The sequence below is a fragment of the Dermacentor silvarum genome, chromosome 5 (genome assembly GCF_013339745.2).
Source record: "Dermacentor silvarum isolate Dsil-2018 chromosome 5, BIME_Dsil_1.4, whole genome shotgun sequence".
Taxonomy (NCBI): Eukaryota; Metazoa; Arthropoda; class Arachnida; order Ixodida; family Ixodidae; genus Dermacentor; species Dermacentor silvarum.
The window spans coordinates 121,239,375-121,262,992 of record NC_051158.1 but is presented as its reverse complement, the minus strand read 5'-3'; the positions used below and the strand labels follow the sequence as shown (position 1 = coordinate 121,262,992).

Genomic DNA, 23,618 nt, shown 5'->3' with positions numbered 1-23,618 from the left:
CGCCAACGGCGTCCGGCGAAGTTAACCGCTATCACTGTAAATGCGAATAAAGTACCCAGCTCCAGCCAGGATCGAACCCGCGCCCGCTTCCTGGGAGCCAGATACTCTACCACTGAGCCAGGCAAGCGCTTGCTATCGGTCGCCGGAAAAAGGCCCTTTAAAGCAGGCGCAGACGATCCGAGCCTCCCCCAGTATGGTGGCGCCATCTAGTTAGCTTGCAGTTGTGAGGCTTGATCGAGCTCAGCAGACTGCTGTGCGGAGAGCATTACAAGCCGCTGCTCGCCGTCGACGCCGGGCGGATAGTTCAGATCGTTCTCATCAATACGAGGCGAACAGACTGCCGCCAAGACCCTGTTCTGCGTGGTGCCCAAATTGGAGCTACTCTTGAGCCGCTCCACCAGCTTACACTGAGGCTGTGCTGCGTGTGCCGCGCAGGCCTGTGACTTTTTTTTTTCTACAGTTGCCTACAAGTGTGTGAGTATATTTGGCAGTGTTGGAACGGTCATGCCTGTACAATTCGGAGAATCTAATTCCTTTTTAACGCGAAAGCGTTCGTTGCATGGCTCTTTGTTTGACCCTGCCGTCATCAGAAAGCCGCAGCAGAAAAACGGCCCACAAATTTCGTCATCTTCATCTAACTAAAAATTTTTAAAAAGCCGGCAGATCTCATGCCATGTCGGAATCGATGTTATGTGAAGTAGTGTGTGGAGAGCCTACCAAGTTAACGAAACGACCATGAGAGCAACTAGACGTAGGCGGCTCTTTCATGACCTACATGAAATGCATGTCCCAACATTCATGTCATGAGTCCTCAGGAGTCCCTTTAGCTACACCTTTAGCTACACTCATGACTATGACTTCTACCAACTTCCTTTAGTGTTTCCTTCACTTAGTACCCACGTCCGAACCCATTTCAGTGTTTTCAGTGATAATCTTTTTTCGCTGAGGCATTGTCATTTTGCTGAGTCTTGCTCATGAGTATGACTTCTACCAGCATCCTTTAGTGTTTGGTTGTGACTCCGGCTGTGGCCTCAGTTGTGGCTTCAACTGTGGCATCGGCTGTGGCCATGGCTGTGGCTTCAGCTGGGGTAGTCGCTGTGGCTTCGGTTGTGGCTTCTGCTGTGGCGGTGGCTGTAGCTTTGGTAGCGCGGGCCAGGCTTCAGTATTGTTGTTCTCCGGCATGACCTTGTCAGAGTTAGACTCAACTCAGCAAGGCCTAAGCGGCAGAGGAGGAGCAGTTGTCGGATGTGCGGCGCTCTTCATGGAGGAATATGTGGCACATAGAGTTTCACACTATAAAACCTAGAGGGAAATGTGACGCTGCTGAGCTGTGGTATGCTGTGGTAAATTGTGGAGTTGGATTGGCATCGTTCTTGGAGAGCCCGAACGCCTTGAAGACGCGCCTGGCTAGCACCGTTCCATCTGTCACAATGATTCATTTCCTGCTAAACAGCACGTAAAAGCTGCATTAGCTTTATTATTACACAAAAACATGTTTTGTTTAATTTTGAGGACATACTATTGGATGCACAATTCTATGAAACGTAAAAAGTATCAGCTGGCCGCTAAAGTTGGAGGGCAGATGACAAGATTCTCGCTCGCTTTGGAACAATTTGTCGTCTGTTCTTCCTTTTCTTCGCTTGATGCTGCATTGTAGGTGATTAAACTTTATTGAGAGATGTAATATTGGTGAATGAAAGCCTTTTATGTAGATTTTGTTTCAAGAACGCGTAATTTGTGTAGCCATGTCCACGTTTTATACGAAGCCTCGTACAACACCAGCCAAAACAAGCCTCGCAGACACATATCCCGTCATTCCCATGAGGGCACGGCAGCCCTTTAAGAAACTCGCATAGACGGTGGCGCCAGTTTACCCTCTAGGTGTTATAGTGAGAAACTCTATGATGTGGCATAGATGCCACAGCCGGCACCACAGTCACATCAAAGAATACAGTGCACCGCGGCAGAGTCCACAATGCCGACTCCCGATAAATTGCCCGAAGAAGACCGGCAAGTGGTTGGGATGCTTCGGTCCCTTGTAAATACCCTACTTATACTCTTAAGCAAGCTGCATACTCCGTCAGCGCGAAATGCAGTGCAAGTACTGGTTGCTCTTAATCCAGTGCTTGCAAATCTCGAGTAAGCCCCATGGCTCACCCGCAGCCTCCTATTCACGCAACGACCACTGGCCCTTGGTTCATGTCAGATGTCTACAACGCACATCACCATCTATGGGACTTGACTTTGCTGTTATGGTGCTTCGCTGCACACACAATGCTCACTCTCTTCCTCTTTACCTCTTTTTATTCCCAATTCCCTTCCCCCTTGTGTAGGGTAGCAAACCGGACTTTCGTTTGATTGACCTCTCTGCCTTTCTTCTCTTCGCTTTCTCTCTCTCTCTTTAGTGTTTGCTTCCCTTAGTACCTACGACTACACCCACTTCAGTGGTATTTTAGTGCGATACTTTTTTGGCTGAGTCATTGTCATTTTTGCTTAGTCATGCTCATGACTATGATTTCTACCATCGTGCTTTAGTGTTCCCTTCACTTAGTGCCAACGTCCGAACCCATTCCAGTAGTTTTTCAGTGTTAATCTTTTGTCGCTGAGTCATTGTCATGACCTGCATGACACGCATGTCACGATATTCATGCCATGACATATCATTTATGTTCGTAATATACTCTTGTCATGATATGCCAAGTTTGGTACGTACCAAGTTAACGAAACGACCATGAGAGCCCAAAGTCGTAGGCGGCTAGATAGATAGATACGGTCAAAGTAGCAAATGCTCCCCAAGAAATGCTTCGCATTTAAGAAGTTGCCACGGTGAAGTTTCGATCCTCAACCCCACCGCCACTGCTATCGCTCCGAAAGCCGAGTGCTCTAATCACTGCCGCAGCGCTCCACCAGGGTGACGCAGCGCTCCACCGCGCCACAGCAACAGTTATGAATATCTTCGGAATATCTATGAATATCTTTGCGCTCCGCCCAGCGGGGGATTCACTAGACGGCGCTCGGCGCAGTGCAAGCAGAAGGCGGATCGGGCAGCTTGCCTCGTCACATGCCTCAACGTGCGTTCTCTACCGAAAGACATGGACGACGCGGCGCACGATGGGAACGTCAACAGAGGTTATATACTATGTCTCATGGAGACATGGATGAGGCCGGTTGACAAAAGGCTGACCACAGGATACTCGTTCGTGTGCTCCGCTCAGCCACGGAACAACGTTGCTGCCAGCGTCGCCATACGCGCCAAGCCAGGACTTCAACTACCACTGGTCCATCTCGGAGAATGCTTCGGTGCAGACGGAGAGGTGTGCGCTGTGCAGTTCATCGGAACGGCACACGTGGTTGTGTTCGTATATGTGTCGCCAAATCTTTCTCAAATGGAAGCGCCTGTGTTCGTGTGCAGGAATCTGCCTTCGGCTCTACGCTGCGGCATGTCCATGCTCGTCAGGACGCATGTTCAACGCAGCAGCACTAAACTCAGCAACATTTCGCTGCTGCACTAAACTGGACGACATAACTCAGGGACTCTCTTAGCGACAGGTAATGCTCTCGTATTTACACATCATAAGAATTGCGTAGGTGCCCCCTTGATATAAAGGTTATAAACAGGGATAAGTTGCCTCAGAAAGGCTGGCCAACGTTTCGATAGGAGGTCCTATCTTCGTCAAAGGTGGCCTCGTCATCCTCGGCAGGTTAGTTTTAGCGGGTTAGTAGAGTGACGTCACGTCGATGTCGGTGGCGGCTGGCTGTGAAGGGAGAGACTGAAAAGAAAATGAGCGCTGTCGTTTGACTGTCTTTAGGCGTGGTTTCTACAAGACGAGGGGACAAGAGTGGGTTAGCAGGAAAGCAGCAGAAAAATTAAAAAAAAGATAGAAGGAAAACGACATAGGAGAGTGTCGGGGGAGCGAGAGGTTAAGGAGCGTTCAGACGTGTCGTAGGCGGCGTGCGTTTGGGGTCTTTGAAGAGCCGGTCAGCCGGTCAGTGTGCGAGTACCAACAAGACGAGTTGAAAGAATTACTTGAGTAGCGTAGCAACAATGCGTCGGGTAATTTTGAAAGTGTTCAGATGGCGACGCAGACTCTGGAGCGGGGGGGGGGGGGGGGTGTAGTTGGAAGGCAGCAGCTCGGTTTTTCAAAGGACGTTAGCGTCAGTAGATCGCGGTAGGCGTCGTCATGACTGTACACAGATGTGGCGGGACCCTGTGTGGTCGAGGTGCCGAAAAGGGTATCCGGGTGTCTGGGACTTTGCAATGTGTCGGTGTGAATCTTTAAAAGAAAGGAGAAGCAAGGAAAACGGAAGGAAGAACAGGACTAGAAAGAACTTTATTTATGTCCTGCAGGACGCGGAAGGAAGGAAAAAAAGCAAAAAGAAGTTATACGGCTCTTCAAAGATGCCAAACGCACGCCGCCTACAACACCTCTGAACGCTCCTTAACTTCTAGCTCCCCCAACGTCCTCCTATGTCGTTTTTCTTCTATCTTTTTTATTTTTCTGCCGCTTTCATGCTCGCCCACTCTTGTTCCCTCGTCTTATAGAAACCACGCCTAGAGACAGTCAAACGACAGTGCTCATTTTCTTTTTAGTCTCTCCCTTCACAGCTAGCCGCCACCGACATCGACGTGACGTCACTCTACTTACCCGTTAAAACTAACCTGCCGAGGTTGACGAGGTCACCTTTGACTAAGATAGGTCCTCCTATCGAAACGTTGGCCAGCCTTTCTGAGGCACCTTATCCCTGTTTATAACCTTTATATCTGTCAGCCCCCTTTTTTTATTTTAGGTACCCCCTTAGTTTTTTAGGAGAGATAATTGACTGACTTGTACCTGTGTCGGAACACGTTAATTTCATAATAAACCGTCACCTCTCTTGCGTTTGTTGTTTCTGTCTGCTTTTTTTTTGTATCGTAATTTATGTGCATCCGGTAGACATAAAATATCGCTTCTTTCAATCAGTCTTTGTAAAAATGTGAAGCTTTAGTTTTCATGCCTGTTTTACTAACGCGACGTCTCGAGCAAGCGACAGTGGCCATTGAAAATTAATTTGCACAGTGAACCTGTTGAATTAAGCCTATTCACCCTCACTACTCGAGCAGTATTATCAGACAATGAAATATTTATGTTCAACTATTGGCTCTTTTTATTACAAAAATTATCACATTCTTGCTTTTTCTGTAGTAGATATAGGCCACGCATGTCTTCGTTTAAAATTATTTGCATTTTGGCTGAAACTTATGGTGCCTATATGTACGAAGTTTGACGTCTGAAACGCTCTGTAGCGTGCCTACATTTGACGCCTGAAACGCTATTTTTTTATTCCGAACAATCCGACCTCTGGCCATTAAACACTGCTACATTCCATTGTTAGAAGAGTGCTGGTACATCGCGAAGTGAAACTGAAGATAATTACGAAGGAAAATATGCAATGTCTGCTATCCAAAAAGAAGCCAGAGCTATATATGCCTGTGAATGCTTTGTTCTGAGGGCAATACTGCTCACATTATTTACTCGCATGCGTCCGCATAATATGATTGGAATAAATAATATTCTGATATGTTTAACTTTTGCAAGCCTTGCAACAGTGTATTGTTGATAAGTTTGTAGCGAAGGTAGTTCTTTGATTCCGAAAGTGATGTCATAGCAACGTGGCTATTGTGAGTGGTTCCGTATATTTCCTGACAGACGTGAACATCACTGGTCGACCATCAAGTGACATATGTCCCCGTAGGTAGAGCGATCCCGGAGCCAGAGAGCCAACAGACCAACTGCCAGAGCCGCAGACGCCATAGGCGTCAGAGACATCTGTTGTTGGACCAGTGTTTGCGACTACGCCTACACCATGTTTCTGTGAAAAAGAGTGTATCTCAGACTGGCATATGTGAGAATTTACTCTTAGCACAGTGTAGAATTTTAAAATTTAGATTTATAGCGAAGAACCTTGCACAGCATCGCTAGTTTTGGGAGGTTATTGCCCTTGACTTGCGCTTCATTGCAGCATTGGAGTTTGGTGCCATGAGTTAGGTGCTATTGTAAAAATGGACCAGGTAATGATGGAGGAATGACGCCTGACGCAAACGGAAAGCACTGAATGCTGCAATGTATTGTTAGTTACTGCATTTTGGATTGGCATGGGCACTATGACCCGCAATGGCCGCGACAGGAAGATACAGCGGCTCACAGATAGCTATAAAGCAAGAAATGTGCGCTCGGATATTAGCCCGCCAAGATCTATTGGTATCAGACGTGCTCAGGCTTTGCAGTTCAAGGCAATTGTAAATGTAGCACTATCCTGAAAGCTTGAAATTTTGATACATTGTAGATCAAGCTATGTTTTTTCCTCAATCGGCGCTGGACGTGGGCTTTACAAATTCAAATTATGGTGCAATTCACCTTTGATGTCACTGCACATGCAAATCCTGCACTTGAAAATGCACGTTGATTACATGTCCGTAGAACGAGCGCGGAGACGGAGTGCACCCGGCGGGATGAGCAACAAATACCGCTGTGAGACTCCGCGAATCGGCGCGCGTCGAGATCGCCACGATTGCCAAGTGCGGCCCCGTTTCCCAGTGGCGCCGCGCCATCGCCGCAAGATGGCAGCACTGCACGGTCGGCGCCGAAGGCAGCAAATTGGAAGAAAGGGAAAACGAGAGGGAGACATGAGAAGAGAGGGTGAAAAGTGAGGGTTGGGCCAGATCGGTGGTCGCCGGGAACGCCGGAATTTCAGAGCGTCTCTGTTACTTCATCTCGGACGGGCCGGTGCGCGCCCGTCGTCGGATCGAGGGCTTTGAGCTCGGGTTCGCCGCGCGCGGGCTCCATACGAAGCGCATCAAAGGTGTGAGGTCGCGGGGAGCAGCAACAGGGCTATCGCTGCGGTCCACTCTGTCGAGGACGCATAGAACCGGAAGAAGCAACTGCTTTTTTTTTTCAGCTCGGTTAATTGTTCCGGGTTGTGGACGAAGTTCCTTCTTAATTGCCGTGACCTAAACTCTTGATAGCTTACGTTTTTCCCGGTAATCATTGACTATATGATGACGGACGTGTGCACGATTAATTTATGAAGCATTAGAAGCCAGATCTGCGGCGTGTCTACATTATGGATTTCAAGGATATCAACGACAGTTTGGCCAACGTCACCGAGTTGGAGCCGTTCGACTTTTACCAGGTAAGAAAAGGGACGGTCTATTGGGTAACTTCATATGTGGCCGTACGGATGATTTCAGGACCTTATAGCACCGTTTCTGTATTACTGATTTTCTCACTCCTCAACCTCAAAAAAATAGTTGGATATTTAACAAGCACACAACCTCGCGAATCTTCTTTACGTGAAAGGACATTGTATACTGAAGCTTAGTTTGAAATATTCCTATTCCGTAAATTTTTGTGCATCATTTTGACAAATGACATTAGGTAGCTACAAATCTGAAACTGCCAAGTAGAAGAGCGAATCCCACCTCTCGCAACCAGTTAGTCGGAGCTCATGGTGCGTTGAGAAATATGTATGTGTGAGAAAGCCTTTGATTGCAAGCTTGCCTCAAAATTGTTAAAATGCACTATTTTAGTGCATACTGGATAATACGCTCGCGCTTTTTACATGCAATTTTTCATGTGCGCTGAAAAGTATTCGTGAATGAAAGCGGGTTGGAGAAGGAGGTCAGATATAAATTGTATGATAATTACAAAAATACTGGTAAAACAACGCAAATCTAATATAGAAGTAAGATATGCGTATGCAAACATCAAAGCCAGCTTGATAACCAGCGAGACGCACATACAAGACGGAAGTCAGCAGCTTGTTCTTCTATGACTACTTTTGTGTCATCTACACACCGTAAAAAGGTACATAAACATGAAAAAATATTCAGTTAGCCTATTTGTGAGTATCTTTTGCCAATATGCAAGGATATTCTAAGAGTCGTGCTGGCAGCTTTGAAATGAGGACCATTGAATATCGCATACACAATAGCGGAACAAACACCTGTTGCCGCTCTTATTCCGGTCAACCCTTTTAATATATCCCCCACGCCTGCCTCACCGCTTTAGAGATATTATGAGAAGCCTGCTTCAAGGTTCTTTTGTGTACCGCAGTTATTTTACATTTACTGTTTTCCCAGCATCGGCGAAAGTTATGAAAGAGATTGTGCATTCATTGTATCACTAATTACACTTGCTATTACGATGTTCTACAACTAACTTCCAGTAGTCTTCGTTGCTCTCAATAATATTTTCGGACCGATGATCATCATTAGTGGGTTCAACCATTCTTGAAGACTCAAAGCATCCGTTTCCTCGCACTTTCGAGCTTGATATTTGCGTAATGAAATTCAGAGTAATTTGTCACGTAGTCCCTCCAACATATATTTTAATACTATAATTCAGATATTAAATTACGATATCCTTCTGTGTATAAATTACTCTAAATCCAGGATATCTTTCATGAACTTCACAGTCTGACAATAATTTTTACTAGACGTCCACCCCTGCTCGTGCTCAAAATAAAGCACATAAGATCGCTTGAGCTTAAGCTGACATCTTCGTATGCTTATGAGGTCGATGCTCCTAAATGGTTCGTTACAGCAAATTATTACAGAGAAATTGCATTAACACAGTATGGCCATTCCTCATCATATCACTTATAATTCGCAGGGCGGCGTTAAAACTCTTCTATCGCGCATGCAGCTGAACAGACATATTGCTTGACCTACTTGGTCAGCCATACTGGCATGCATAATTATTTTGGGTCGAAGGAAAAGCAAACTAAGAAACACACATCCTGACAACCGTCCTGTGAATGTGCGTTTCTGTCTCATCGTTTTATTATTTTTTTTGCGCCATAATACGTGTACCAGAAATTACTACAGTCCCATTCTGATAGGGAAAGAGAATTCCTTGCATTTGGCATATCACTGCGTCTACGCTGCCCTACTTCAGTAAAGATCACTTTTCTGAGAATCTAACATGTATTTGTTTCTTTTGTTCTGCCTAACCTCGGAGAATTCTCAGAAGTCACGTTCTCGTTTCGGACTGAGATCACACTATCGGTGCGGCGGACTGCACCTTATCCAACTCAAGTAGTGAATAATTGTTCTTGCAGCGTACAATTGAAAGGAAGAGTAGTAGGCGGAAAAGCGAGCCGCGCGGCAAGGTCTGTGCGGGCCACAATGTTCGCTTTGGTGTTGCAGCGATACGTTACAAATTAACCCAGCAATAAAAGCATCAGTCCATACGGCAGTTGAACACAAAAAAAAAAACTAGTGGACTAAGCATTTCCACTTACGAGCAGACGGAATTCTGTTTGCCAAGTGTGCAATTTGCCTTTGAGTAAAGTAATGGAGTCAAACGGTGCAGGGTAACCAGAAGTGAAAACGTGCTCATGATGCCCTGTCTTTTTTCGGTGCCTAAGTATATCATAGTGTACGCTGTAATTCTGGTAGTAGCCCGAGCACTGAAGAACAAATTACGCAATTATCCAAATAAGTTTTAAGCCACCGAAGCCCACTGAGTCCCTAGATATGATGCCTATCATTGTTATTCCTTACTTTGTACATTTACTATTGATGTGGTGCATCTTTTTTTTTCAGTTTGAATAAATTGTGCGTTTATGTTGGTCTTAGACTGTTCAGCCGCAAGAAACAAGGCTATGCTTTCCTGGCAGGGCGGAAGTGCTAACTAGCGAATTTTCATGTTTGGTTGTGTAGCATTTTCGCTAAGTATTCTGTGCGAACTAATGTGCGCTTTGTAGAATACTTTAAAGTCGTGCTCCGGGCTCTTTTCGCCTTGAGTGCTTTAAAGAGGCCGACTTTTGACACGTTCTTGTAACGTACATAAAGACAAACAATGGCACTTACGACGAGTGTTGAAAACACCAAGACGAAAAGAAGACAACGAGAATGAACGACATATATTTTAAACTTTTAATAAGGGAACAATGTTGAACACACCAAGTCGACATAAAATTACCATCTGATGTAGGATTATAGGTAAGGCGGCGTCTGTCACAGTGCTTTTCACGTGAGTTATAGGCAAATTTCATTTGAGAAAACACATTTTAGTGCGCTCCGTGTAAGCTCACAGATGTCTCGTTTCAAATAATATAGATGCACATAGGTTATTGAGTTCAATTTGCGGCTACAGTGAAAAGCAAGAAGAAAATTAGAAGTAATCGCTATTAAAAAGGTTCATCGTACCATTCTTACAAGTCAAAGTGAACAGTGAATCTACGAGCTTTGTAGTCACTACGATATAACGGTAGTGTACAATGCAATTTGTTTTGTACTGGCGCCTGCAAAGCTATAGCATGTGGCTGGAGGGTGCAGATTAGCAGAAAAAGGTAGATTTGGTATTTGAATACTGAATCCGTTATTAAGGGCTAAAGCAGGATAGTCGTAGCGCGCCAAAGTACCCTACATGTTTCATTACTGCGAGGTCACTTCGGGGAAATAGACTTTCTTCACGAACTTTCTGCTTCAATGAGCTTTGCAGACAGGAGCACAACAAATCTTGGAAGCTGTACTTATTTGATATCGAAATTCGTACAAAGTGTTCAATTTGTTAAATGGAACATTAAAAAAAGCCTACAAAATTTGATCCAATCACGTCACTACAGATCAATTATCCGCCCAGTCGGACGTCATTTCAAAGAAAAAACAGAGCAATTGAAGGACTAACTAAACTGGTTGCTACGCTTAACTTTCCTGTTACAAACTTCACGGCAGATGTTGAACTTCCAATGTTGAAGGAAACCTTCATAACAGTCTGGTTACGTGTTTCTACATTTCAAGATGTCCATGTAGGCCAAAATACCTGGCATCAAATTATTCGTTCAACTTACCTGATTACGCACGCGGCACCGAAATATGGGAGTCTTGGTGCAACCCCCCCCCCCCCCCCCTGTGAGATAGTATGGCGCCGTAAACTAAAGATTGATCATGCGGTGCGATAGAGGGCTCTGTCTAGCCCCTGCTGCTAAAATTACCGAGCTTCCAATTACGAGTTGCGCAAACGACCAATCAGAATAAGCTCGTGGGGAGAGGGAAGCGCGACGACATCTTCATTTTACCGTACACTGCTACGTGACAAGGAGATTTGACGGCGAGCGTCGTTTTGCGCTGACGCGTGGCAATCAGAGAAATTGAACTAATAATTTGACGCCATGTGTTTCGGCCAACAAGAGTCATTTTTAAATGTAGAAATCTATACCTAACTTTTACGTTGATTTCTTTCCAGTTTCAAATAAATACGTGCGCCGTAAAGTTTGTCGCTAACAGGTTAATATTATGAATCGTTTATTAGGGAATGAGTTGCTTATGTTTTCGTTGCGAATAATTTCCGCCTTCGTAAATAATTATTTGTTGTGACGTAATTTGTTGAAAAGTTGTAGATTCCTTTAAAAATGTGTAAGAACAAAAAACACACCTTGAATGTCGGCGATTTGTGGAAGGCTGTCACATAAACAAAAAAAAATATTCTTAAGATATATTCTTACCAGTAAATATCTGAGGCGTTCTTCGAAAAATTTTAAAAGATTCACTTGCGAGTGATCAGCTTTGGAGAGGTTTACAAATTTTTAAAAAGTAACAACGTATGACAGAAAATATCGCTATAATAGTTCAGCCCAACCTATGTGCACCAGGGAGGTTGTTGACGATCACCCTCCTTTTCTTTAAATAATAGAAGGCGTTGTTAAGAGCGACACAAAATGCTAAGGTTGAATTATTGTCGCTGGAAAAAGCAATCAGTGCTTTTGTCATTCCGAACTCCAGTTACATGTTTGACTATGGCGGTAAGTAGTTGTCGCATAAGCTCTTCTGAAAGCTACTCTTGCGTATAATCATTTAGTGAGTGCCCCCTCACCCCCTTTAGGTACAAAAGCTTGAATTCTTTAATGTTATTTCGCTTTGTTCCGCCACTGCGCATTATAAAATATTGTAGTCCAAAAATTATAATTATATAGAGAATAACGCTGATCGTTCACGACCATTCACGTGTATACACCATTCAGCATACCTTGTGCTTCATTATACCATTGCACTGCTGGTACGACGTTAATTAGGTCTCTGCTATTGCATAAAATGAAATATGCAGTGGAAGGTCTCAAAGTGCTTCTCATTATTGCGGCGACAGTCAAATTTTCAACATGATGCCTCATTGCCAAAATCAAATAAACGGACTTCCATGTATTGCAGCCGAGCACTGCTATTCTAGCCGGAAATATGAATTTCTTTTATGAGATCCGGAATATTCATCTGCTAAAATGCCTTACAATTTAACACTACCTTGAGAGTTCTCGGTATTTTGTGATTAAGTCAAATATCGAAACTATATTGTGGAGGCACTACACGAAAATATTTTCTACAAAGGTTCAGGATTTCATTGACTTTTAAGCAAAGTAGTACAATAGGAGTAGACTCATCACCCATGCAAAATATTTTTCGGGAATTGCCGACTCCGAAATCTGGAGCACTGGTTGCATTGCAGATCAAAATTCTCAGGAGCCACAGCGTCTGCTCCCAAGGATTGCTTGGTTATTCGAAGCTCATACGGGGTGGCGCAACTCGACTGGCAATCAAGGTTTTCAAAAAGCCACTTTATAAACACAATCTGACTGCCACAGTCAAATATGGAACGGGAGTTTCATATCTCAACAGAATTTTGGGTTGCAGAAGACGCGCAGTGCTCAAAACTAGAATATTGTTGCATAAATCATAGTCCAATGCATGCACGCGGGTAAACTTTGTGCTCTTTCGAAAGCACCCTCGAGAATGGATAGAAACTTGCGCCATACGCTGACAACCTTGCGGACGAAAATAGTGGCAGTGTTGGTGTGTCTACGATCTAGGACGTCCAAAATAGCAAATAGCAGGTCGTTTTGGTTAGCCAAACCCTCGTGGAGTCCCATCATGTGTTCGTAGCTTGTTACATATATATATATATATATATATATATATATATATATGTGTGTGTGTGTGTGTGTGTGTGTGTATTGTGACGTAGCGTTAACACTGACCTTTAATACGCCCGAAGACGAGGCGGACCGATCTCACTCGAGGCACAGATCCGTAAGATGAGTGCCCACAAATGGTGAAAACGACGAAGCCGATGAGATGATGAACATGTGCAGCAAACGAAGAAGTCGCTAAGAAATGCCCACACTAATTTCTCCCGCGTGCGAGCGGCCAGCCTGGCCGCAACTTAAAGGGACGGCGAACGCCTTGTGAAAGGCTTCATGCGAGAGACGTGGACAATCTCGGCAGTGCGACAGCGGGTCAGTTGGAACCACAATATGTTGGACGCGATAATTAACGGCGGAAGTCTGCTCTAAGACTCTGCATGGGCCTATGAACCGAAACGGAAACTTTTCGCATAAGCCAGGAGTGCGAACTGGTGTCCAGAGTAGGACTTCATCGCCCGGGCGGAAAAACACTGCGCGGTGCGACGCGTCATAGAGGTTCTTGCGGTCACGTTCCCTTGCTTCAGGGTTGATGCAGGCGAGCTGGCGAGAGTGGAGGAGGCGTGATATATATTGTTCACAAGAGGATGCAGCTAGAGTGACCGGGGCGGAGAAGAAAAAGACGTCAAGAAAAGAAGAGGGCGAACGGCCATATACGAGGTAGAATAGCGAGTACCAGTTGTGCCTTGTACCGCGGTATTGTACGCAAAAGCCACGAATGTCTAAATTGCGTCCCAGTTTGTGTGGTCTGGTTGAATGTACATGGCTATCCTGTCGGAGAGGTGTGATGAAAGCGCTCAGTGAAGCCGTTGGTTTGAGGGTGTTAACTGTAGGTTGTCTTGTGGGTGGTGCGGGAGGCTCGGAGCAATTCGTCTACGATTTGTGAAAGGAAAGCCTTTCCACGGTCACTAAGGATGACACGAGGAGCACCGTGATGCAGGAATAATGCTTGAAGTATAAACGCGAAGCTCCAGGAGGTAGAGCGGGCGAGCAGAGGACGGGGGACCGAGGAGCAACCTCCACCACTTGTGACGTAGCGTTAACACTACCTTTAATGCGGCCCAAAGACGCGGCGGACCGATCACACTCGAGGCACAGATCAGTCTAAAGATGAGTCCCCACAAGCGATGAAGACGACGAAGCCGATGAGATAATGAACATGTAAAGCCGACGAAGAAGTCACTAATAAATGCCCACAATATATATACATGCGCAAATAGGTCAAGCGTAGGTTGTGCAATACCGTTACAAAACAGTTGCGCTTACCGGGTATGACACCGACATGTGGTACACAATGGAACAAGCGAATGTTTTGCAGTTTCTGGAAAGAGTTGGAGCCCGATTCTGTGTTTTTCTGCCTCACTCAGAAGCAGTTATCTGGCACACCACCAGCAAAGTACGCATAAGAGCTACATATTTCAGCAAATATACAATACAAAGGTAGCCAAACAACGCGGAACAGGATACCTTACTGTGAATGCTGATGGTGTCAATTATCATTTTATGAATTGAGTATTGTAATGTATATAACTTTGTGTGCGGTAGAAGATGCGCGTGGCTTGATGATTGTGCATCCTTCGGTGTTTTCATTTTCTTGCGTTCTCTGGCAGTGTGTACAATTCCGGTACTGCCGTAAACTAGGGCCAGATTCACAAAGCGTTTATTTCGTACGTTCGATTTGCCATTGGCTGATCGCCTTCGCTAATGATATGTCTGACATCTGCATTGACTAAAATTGTTTGTAACAATAAATTCAAGCGTAAGAATGTTTTCTGAATTTGGGCCTGATTCGCTCTGGCAACTGAAGTATTTTGTATCGAAATGACCGGCGCTCGTAGTAAGCTGCAGTTGTGGTGGTATGCACGTTTAGACTTTGAATGATGGATCACCTTTTATTCCCGCATGCGTATCGCATAGAGTCATACAGAAATCCTAAGAGTGCAATTAGTAAACAGATTTGCACATACAAAAAAAGGGGGGGGCGGGAATTAGTTTGTAAGTTCCTGAAAATTTTAACTGATATTATCATCAAGAATACCGTCACATAGTTACCAGCGTGATGATGCCACTTTTGTATGCTCCGCCTATTTTCGTATTCAATTATAGCATGTACAACGCGAATCTGCAAAGCATGTTCTCTGGCAGGACTCCAGGGTAATTTTGACCACCTGCACTTCTGCGCGATGAAAGTACATTAAATGTTATCTCTACGCTAATACCAGTGTCATGGCTATGAATCTTACCCGCGGCGACCTGCTCAGCAGCGCAACGTGCGACTAAGCTGCCCCGGCGGGTCACCTATCCTAACGAAAACTATTTGCTGATTACTCTTTGTGTCATGAATATGTCGTTCTCCCCACCAGCTTTACCTGTATTTGTTATTTTGTCACAACCATACGTTATGCCCTTCGAGCATTCCACGTGCCAAAGTTCATTTATTTACATCAAATCTGCTAAGCCCGATACAAAACTTAGAAGAGTGTATATCGTGCAAAATGTTTGCATTAAGTTAGGTTTTAGGCGCCACGTGTATGTTTCGTTCAACTGGGTAATAAGTTAGAATGAAATAGAATTATTTACACTGATTGTAGCTCCTGCGTTGAGTAATGATTACCGCAGTAATGATTATTTGTAAAATCGTTCATTGGTTTCAATGTGGCGCAACTGCCCAGAAAAAAGCAATTCTTTAAACATTTTCTCGGCCATAGTGCCTCTTTATAATCGCCTATAGCCGAAGTACCATCCTGCATATTCTCCCTCCCCCCTCTAATTTTTTTCACCGTCCCCTTCCTGGGATCTACGTCTGTCTTCTTTCCCGCTCCTCTGTTGTACTGGGCTTTCAATTTTGAACCACAATGTTCCTTATCTATGAAACATTACGCTTCAACAACTCGCCAAATTATAATAAAATAAATTGTTCTCATCAGTTAGGTGTGAACTATGAACCTTCTGGGTGTGCTCCGGGCGCTCTACCACTGTACTACACCGCTCCATCGCATCCTCCGCAGCAAAACGTTGCCTGGTAAATTCACAATTTTGCTTCAAGGGTCATGTCTGTGACGATTCCATGCAAACATAAGAGATTCACACTTTCTTGAGATAACTTAAACCTGAAAAGTATGCAGGAGGGGGGGGGGGGATCTCCTAACGACCAGGCAACCTACCGCCTTGTCTGCACCTGCCCACCGCTGCCCAAGGCCACGTGCCATTAGCCCTCATCAAAAAATTGTTGCGTAATTACTTTGGTCTCCTATTTCACGAAACAGTTCACAGGAGCACATTTTATATTTGATGTTGCTACCTGAATACTGATTCAGGTAGCTTCAGTAAAAATAATATATTTGTGTCGTTAAAATTGAACTTGAACCTGCAATGGATCCTATAAGGCAGACCAGATAAACAACACGTTCTTTCATCGTCGTTTTCTAACGAGTCACCACTGACGCAAGGCCATTCGAATGGCAGGTCAGTGATTGAGGCGGATAAAAGCTAGGATCACATGTACATCAATGTGGCACCAGTGTTCTCTGAGGATAACTTCAAACCCGCTACCCTCAGGACGTAAGGTTTAGGATCAAAGGTGAGTTTTCTCTCTTTTTCTTTTTGCGATGCAGTTGACCCATCTGACCAAATTCGAATTGATTTTGGGGGTTTTACGTGGCAAAACCATGATTTAGGTAATTTAGTAAACCACCACTTAATTTTGACCCCCTGGGGTTCTTTAACGTGTACCCAATGCAAGGTACACGGCTGTCTTTCACACGGGTGTCCTTGAAAATTTGAACGAATCTGGAAATCTGAAGTGTGAATAACATCATGGTACATACAGATTAATTACCTAATTTCCGCATTTTCAGATGTACAATCACGCCTTATTTAGTAGAAAAATACAAGGAAGCAGTAATCTCCCGACAGAACCAACTTCTTTTAGTAGTTATTGTATTTCCTGCAGTTGTAAGCATACGCTACGAGCTTGTTAAGACGGCTTTATTGCTGACGTTATAACTACTAATAATATTTCTGTCTTTTTTTGCAAGTTGTGCTATCAGGGGAGGAGGAGGAGGAAAAAACTTTATTAAATAGGTAAAAGGTTTAACGGCAGGTCTGGGTGGGGCCCTCAGTCCAGAGCTCCACTGGCTCTAGCCGCTCGCTGAGCTTGGTCCAGGAGGGCCGCACTTCGACTCATGGGACTTCTACCATTTCAGGGCATCCAAGGTTTGTAGAAGCTGGGGCTCGAACAGATACGCTACGGTGGCTAGAAGGGGGAGGTGGGAGCAACGCAGCCGTAGGAGAGCGCGGCGCGTGTTGCAGTGATTCATGATGCCGAGTGGTGGAGCTCGCGTCGACACTAAGATGCCTCCGCTGTAGTTAGGCGGCTGTCGGAGCTAGCGAGTGCCCTCAGTTGGCATGGTTCTGATCGGTTATTTTTCGCTCCACGCTCGCTTCTGTTCGCATTCACGCTGTGGAGTTGTGCCTCCTTGTGGTGACAATATTTCTACACATTGCCATGCCGTAAGAAGCAATGGCAAGTCGCATGAGACTACAGACGCACCGTTTTGCGCCGGGCTGCACAACAGGCTATTTTTATGCTAGAAAAGCAGAAAAAAACACCCCTTTTCTCGGTGTCTGATGACGATGAGGCACTTAAAGCGTGGCAGCCGGCCGTGCCCCGTGCAGCCAAGGCCTTAGACAGGACTTCGAAGATCTGCCTGCACTTTGAATCCCAGTTGAATCATATACAGGGTGTCCCAACTATCATGCAACAAGATTTTTAAAAATATGCAAGTGCCCCGTAACTGGGCAGAACCAAGGCAATGTTCTTTAACGTCGCTTCTAGATACTCAGATTATTCAAATATTATAATTAGATGAAAAGTGGCAATGAGAAAATTGTAGAGCAATATGAAAAACTCCCGATACAGCTTTCTGTTGCTCAATATGTGTTGCATAAAAGTGTTTTTCCCAGCGTGAACGAACCCCGCGAATACGCGGAAAATTGGCGCGCGACTGGCTGCTCGAGGCACTTTGCGTGTATTCACTGGCTTAATTATTTCACCCTCGGAAAAACACTTTTATGCAGCACGTATTGAGCAACAGAAAGCTGTATCGGTAGTTGCTCAAGTTGCTCTACAATTTTCTCGCTGATACTTTTTATCTAATTATCATATTTAAGAAGTTGAATAATTACTTAGGACTAATTATGTAAGTAGGCGGTATGCAAAAATAATCTGAGTATCTACAAGCGACGGCAAACAACACTGGTTTGGTTCTGTCCAGCTACGGGGCATTTGCGTATTTTTAAATCTTGTTGCATGTTAGTTGGGGCACCCCGTATATTGAATCCTTTAATCAAGTGTTGTCTGTCGTCCTTTTGGGTATTCTTCATGATCACGAGCATTCTAGTTCATCGCATTGGCGACTAAATTGGGGTTGTTTACTTAACTCCTATATGGAATGATTTCTAAAGCATCATATATTGGTATTAACCAATTTGACGAGCAGGAGGATGCAGTGCGTCGCAGTAATATGACCTAAGGAGCTCTTTACTGCGAGTCTAGAAATCGGTGCAGCTTTCTGTACCCATACAACTAGCATAATATTCTTCGCATTAGCTGAAATAATTTTTGTTCACTCCCGACGATTCGGGAAAGCACGTAGAACGCGTGCGACTGAGACCAACAAAAAATATTTGTGCCGGCTGTGACGTGCCTGAAGCGAATGCACCTTTAACATGGACCACTCACCAGAGGATAAAAATTATGGGGTTTTACATGCCAAAGCCACGATCTGATTATGAGGCACGCCGTAGTGGGGGACTCCGGAAAATTTGGGCCAGCTGAAGTTCTTTAACGTGCACCTAAATCTAAGTACACGGGTGTTTTCGCATTTCGCCTCCATCAAAATGCGGCCGCCGTGGCCGGGATTCGATCCCACGTCGCCGTGCTTAGGAGCCCAACATGATAGCCACAAAGCAACCACGGCGAGTCCATCAGAGGATATCTGCTATTCATTTATTGTCTCCTGTATTAACAAGGTACGGTATGCATTAACTTAATGCTAGTTATGTCAAATATGCAAGCGCTAATTGCGAACAGAAACGCCCGTTTCGAAACCCGTGGCCTTAACTGCCGTGCCTCCGCGCCCGGGGAGCGATCTTGCTGTCGACTGCAGCGCCGCCGCTGCTGTCATGATTGCTTGCAACACTCGGCCGCCGCCGTTGCTCTCACCTCCCCCTTCTAGCCACCGTAGATACGCCTAACAGCCGACTGACACGGAACTGCGCAATATATGGAGGGCCACCGGTTCAGTCTGGCTAGTGGCTCTCCAGATTTCATCAACTGGAGGCGCTATTTCAGAATGTCTCTGTTGCGGAACGCCGGCCACTTATGGGTCGCGTCGCCAGAAAAGATGGAGCCGCGATACACTCAGCGAAGCCTTTAATGGCGAGGGACGAACACAAACAGTTTCATGATGATGATAACGGTGCGCGCACTTCTTGGCGCCAGGCGCGGAGGCAGCAGCCGACGATCCATTCTTTTTCTTCGTCGTCTGCTAATCTACGACATCCTCAAATATGGTTACGGATTGCCGCCATGACAGCTGACTACTCATATTCTATGCATTGGTACTTGGGATCGAAAATTTATACCCTCTCCTGTCAACGTTCAGAGAAATTCGATGAGATATATCTATATAAGTACCGTTTCAACCATACGAATACACTACTAAGGCTCGAGATTCATCGTGGGTGCCTTCTTCACAGGGAGAACAATGGAGAAGGACGACGCCACATTGCTGCAGATAATGGTAGTGGAGTTTTGAAGAATGGTAGTAGTGATGTGAAGGTGAAGACAGCCATAAATCTATCCTGGTAGCATTCGCTCGGAGCGTGGTTTTCAAAAACGGGTAGTTCAAACACACTCGCAATGTTGACATAAGCCGGCAGTAGTTCCAGGCTTTTTTTTTCCATTGATGACATTCGCACCATGGAGTTATCGGTAATCAAATAACTTCGGGACCAGCTCACGAAAACAAATTTCCGGATACTCGAATATACAAATATACGGATATTATAACCGAATGTCCAAGCAGCCTGAGCGTTTACTCCGGCCATAGGGCTTGAGAATTCGAATAACCGGTTAATAGAAGAACTTCGATAACCGATTCTGCCTTAAAAAAAAAGAATGTGCTTGCTGCACTAATGTGTGCGTTTGTGTGTGTATGTGTCACTTTGCGGTACTTTTTAAATACCACCATGCACTCCCCACCCCAGCCCCTCATAATATCAGGGTGTAGCTTTTCTTAGTACAGTATTATGTGCTATAATTTTATCAGTGGCAGTTGAGCAAAATATAGAAGGTACTGTAAAGGTGTTCCATAATGTCATGCAATATGTAAGCATATGGAGTGCGCATAGAATTTGCTGCTTATAACAAATACATCGGACAAGAGCACAGTTAACATCCGAATCTCATTTTTGATCGCAAAGAAAAGAAAAAGCAACGAGAACGTCGCGTTCGATCCTAAGCGTAGAACATGAAACAATGATCGAAAGGCGAGCTCCGCTATCGCTATAAAATCGGCGTCAAAATTAGCAAACTGCAGTAATTCATAAAAAATGTTTCCCTGCAATGAGCACACACACATGGGTTTTCGGGTTTCCAACCTGTGCAAGCATATGCGAACAATGTAGTGCCGTTGTGAGTATAGGACATGGTCACAAGCTACTTGGAACTTCAACGCTTTGCTAAATCCCGTGACCCTTATTTTTTTGAGGGTAGTAAAATTTTATAAATAACACACACATAACCTCAATTGTAAATTCTCGGAGCGCCTTCAGCGGATAGAATATTAAATTTTCATTTCTGATGCGCCGTCATAGGCTGACATGCCTGTCCCGTTGTTGACATTGCGCATCGCATTCCAGTTGAAACTCGAAAGGTATCCGGTCTGCGACAAGGCAGCGTGGCGCAAAGACATCTCGAGAAGAAGCGGTTGCGACGCCGTTGTCTCGCATATACCCGGAATCGGTTATCCCCTACTGCCACTCGTACGCTACTGCACATGCACGATCACTTCGTGCAATTCACGAGTCGGCCTTACGTTGTCATTCTGCAAATTCTGTTTCATTGTGAGGGACTATACAGTCGATTGATTCGTTTCTTTGCACCCAAACTATTTTATATGTAAAGCATGTTAGAAAAGCAAGGCATGCACAAAATTTTAGCATGTTACCGGGCCGTAAAGGGCACTAGTGCCACTAAGGAGCATTTTGTAGGAAATAGGAAATTTTAATGCGAGTCGTAGAGCAGACAAATACCTAACATTGACGTACGTCTTATAAGAAACTTGCTAACAGGCCTCTTCCGCTATGGTTGAATCAACGACTGGTAACAGAAGCTCTGACTGTTCGCGTTCTTTGACTTGAAAATTTGGCAACTTGGTTCCGCGTCACCAAGGATTGAAAGTACAAAACAGCTAGCCGCACAGACTGTGCACTTTATATACAGGGTGGCCAAGAAAATAGTCGCTGAGTGCGCGGCGCCCTTCTTTTTCAGTTCATTAAACAACCACAAATTGTTTACATATTACCTGACAATTGCAAAAAAGTCTCGCCTTGAGCCTCTCAACAGGAACGTCATGCTTACTATCAAACGGTTGGCGCGAATGATTCCACTGCCAATCTTACAGTCCGAGGCTCTACTTAATACAATTTATGAACTCGATCGGTCAACGTCGTTCAGCGCGGTCGCCTACGGCCTCAACATTTTACTTTTCCGCCGGGTTAGCCAAGCACGGGAGATATAAGGTGCCACACTCCACCCGTGATAGACCCACATTTTCCCCGTGGGATAGGCGCCGCCTACTCACAACGTAACAAACCTTGTGGTCGTCTCCACTATTCGGTTCCCCGTCAGGCGAAGGCACCAGTAGCCCGCCTCCACCAAGCAGATGACGCAGAATAGGCTGTGATGACTATTGCAGATGTCCGTGCTTGTCCTAATGGCGGTGTGGTACACACTGGCACTTGTTTGCCTACAGCTGTCTGAGGTAGGCCAAAGCTACTCATATGAGGCCGAATATGAGCCACGTACAAACGCTTGTTAAAATAGCCACCGTACTCGATCGCCTAGTATTGACTGTTGTTGAAATCGTCTCATCATATACCCAGATGATCACCATAAACTGCAGGATATCCACAATGTTCGCAGAAGAATCATGTCATATTCGCTGGCTGATGCCATTTACCGTTTTTCCACCACAACGTAAATCCAGATACGCATCCTGTTGGTGCCCTTTGCGGATTTACCCGGAAATATCCTGGCGGATTCGGCCAGCCGCCCTGCTACTGTGCCTTATTCGCTCCCGCGTCCCCCTCCCCCCCCAAAAAAAGAAAAACATCTGGACACCCGCACCACACAATATCCCGGTGGAGTCCACACCTCCTTGCGGGCTCGCTAGCTGGAAGAATGCTGCGTTGCGGAGGCTGTATATTCCCAGTCAGCACAAGCAGGCTGACCACGGCAAACACCGGCACAATTATACGCACGAAGCCGGCAGCGCTACTTGAGTCAGCAGTGGCCCGGTGCGGGCATGCCACCATGGGTCTATTTCGGCCATTCAGTGGCAGCGCCAATACAGGCAGATAGCCTGTATTTGACTGTATATGACTTTATACTGTATATGACTGTATAGCCGGTATATGACTTTCCTTTCGGAAAGTCATATACGACAGAGTGATGCTATATAGGTTACGGAGCATAACAATCAACCTACTAGGCACCCCGCCGGCAAAACGTTCTTTTTTTCTCTATATCCCACATGACCTGAAATAAAAAAAAGGAGCGCTCCCAGAATTATCATTGATGAAGCCCCAGCTTTGCTTTAGGAATGAAAGCAATGGTGGACGTTGACCTCGTTTTGAGCTCGACTGGAACATAGTTGTAATGCAGAGAACGTCGTATGCGTGGAAGGAGATGTTGAGATGTTTTGCCGAAGAATTATATATAAATATGTGCCGACAGTAACGGGAGAAACGTGCGCTGAAAGAAAGTGCTCAGCGACGTGAGGAGGCTCCGAAATGATATTGTTCTTTAACACATTTTGCGAAATGCTCCAGAATAATGAAATAAACGAAGTCGTCAACAAAGAATGTTTTTCAGGCCCAATATATAATGAATTTCTGTAAGGACACGAGGCAGAAACGGGCAGCATTCTGCGGTGGGTGATCGCAACGTGTAGTTCATTTTGAAGCATTTCGCGATACCCAAGAACGGCATCACTAATTCACACCATAAGGCAGAGAGATGAAAACGTAAAGGGACAGACAACCGCTCAGAACATGATTCAAGATAGCCTAGCTGATGGAATGATTTGCAATTGCATTGGCTAAAACCAGTCCAGTTTTATCATTAACCGTTCACTTATACTTGTAATTTCTCACTAAAAGTAGCGACAAATAACCTTTGGTGCCATATGCGACAAACACAGGAAGATACACAAGTACCTATCACTTGACCTTCTACTAGTGCACGCAGTTCCTGGTCTTTTTATTTGCAACGAAATGCAGTATACTTTTTCTATTATAAGTGTTTTCTAACTTACAGTGTGCCGATAAGCCTACGCATGCAGTCAGTATAAAAGTGGCGTTGCCTTCGCTTGAAG

At 45.0% G+C, this 23,618-nt stretch overlaps 1 protein-coding gene across 1 annotated transcript in view; it reads left to right on the top strand.

Annotated features, from left to right (window-relative positions):
• Nucleotides 1-6,947: 6,947 nt before the first annotated feature.
• Nucleotides 6,948-23,618, top strand: part of LOC119453749 (cardioacceleratory peptide receptor) — a 196,515-nt gene continuing 179,844 nt past the window's right edge. The window contains exon 1 of the mRNA XM_049668432.1: nt 6,948-7,170. Coding sequence (XP_049524389.1) covers nt 7,102-7,170 — 69 coding nt within the window. The 5' untranslated portion in view covers nt 6,948-7,101. The remainder of the gene's footprint in view (nt 7,171-23,618) is intronic.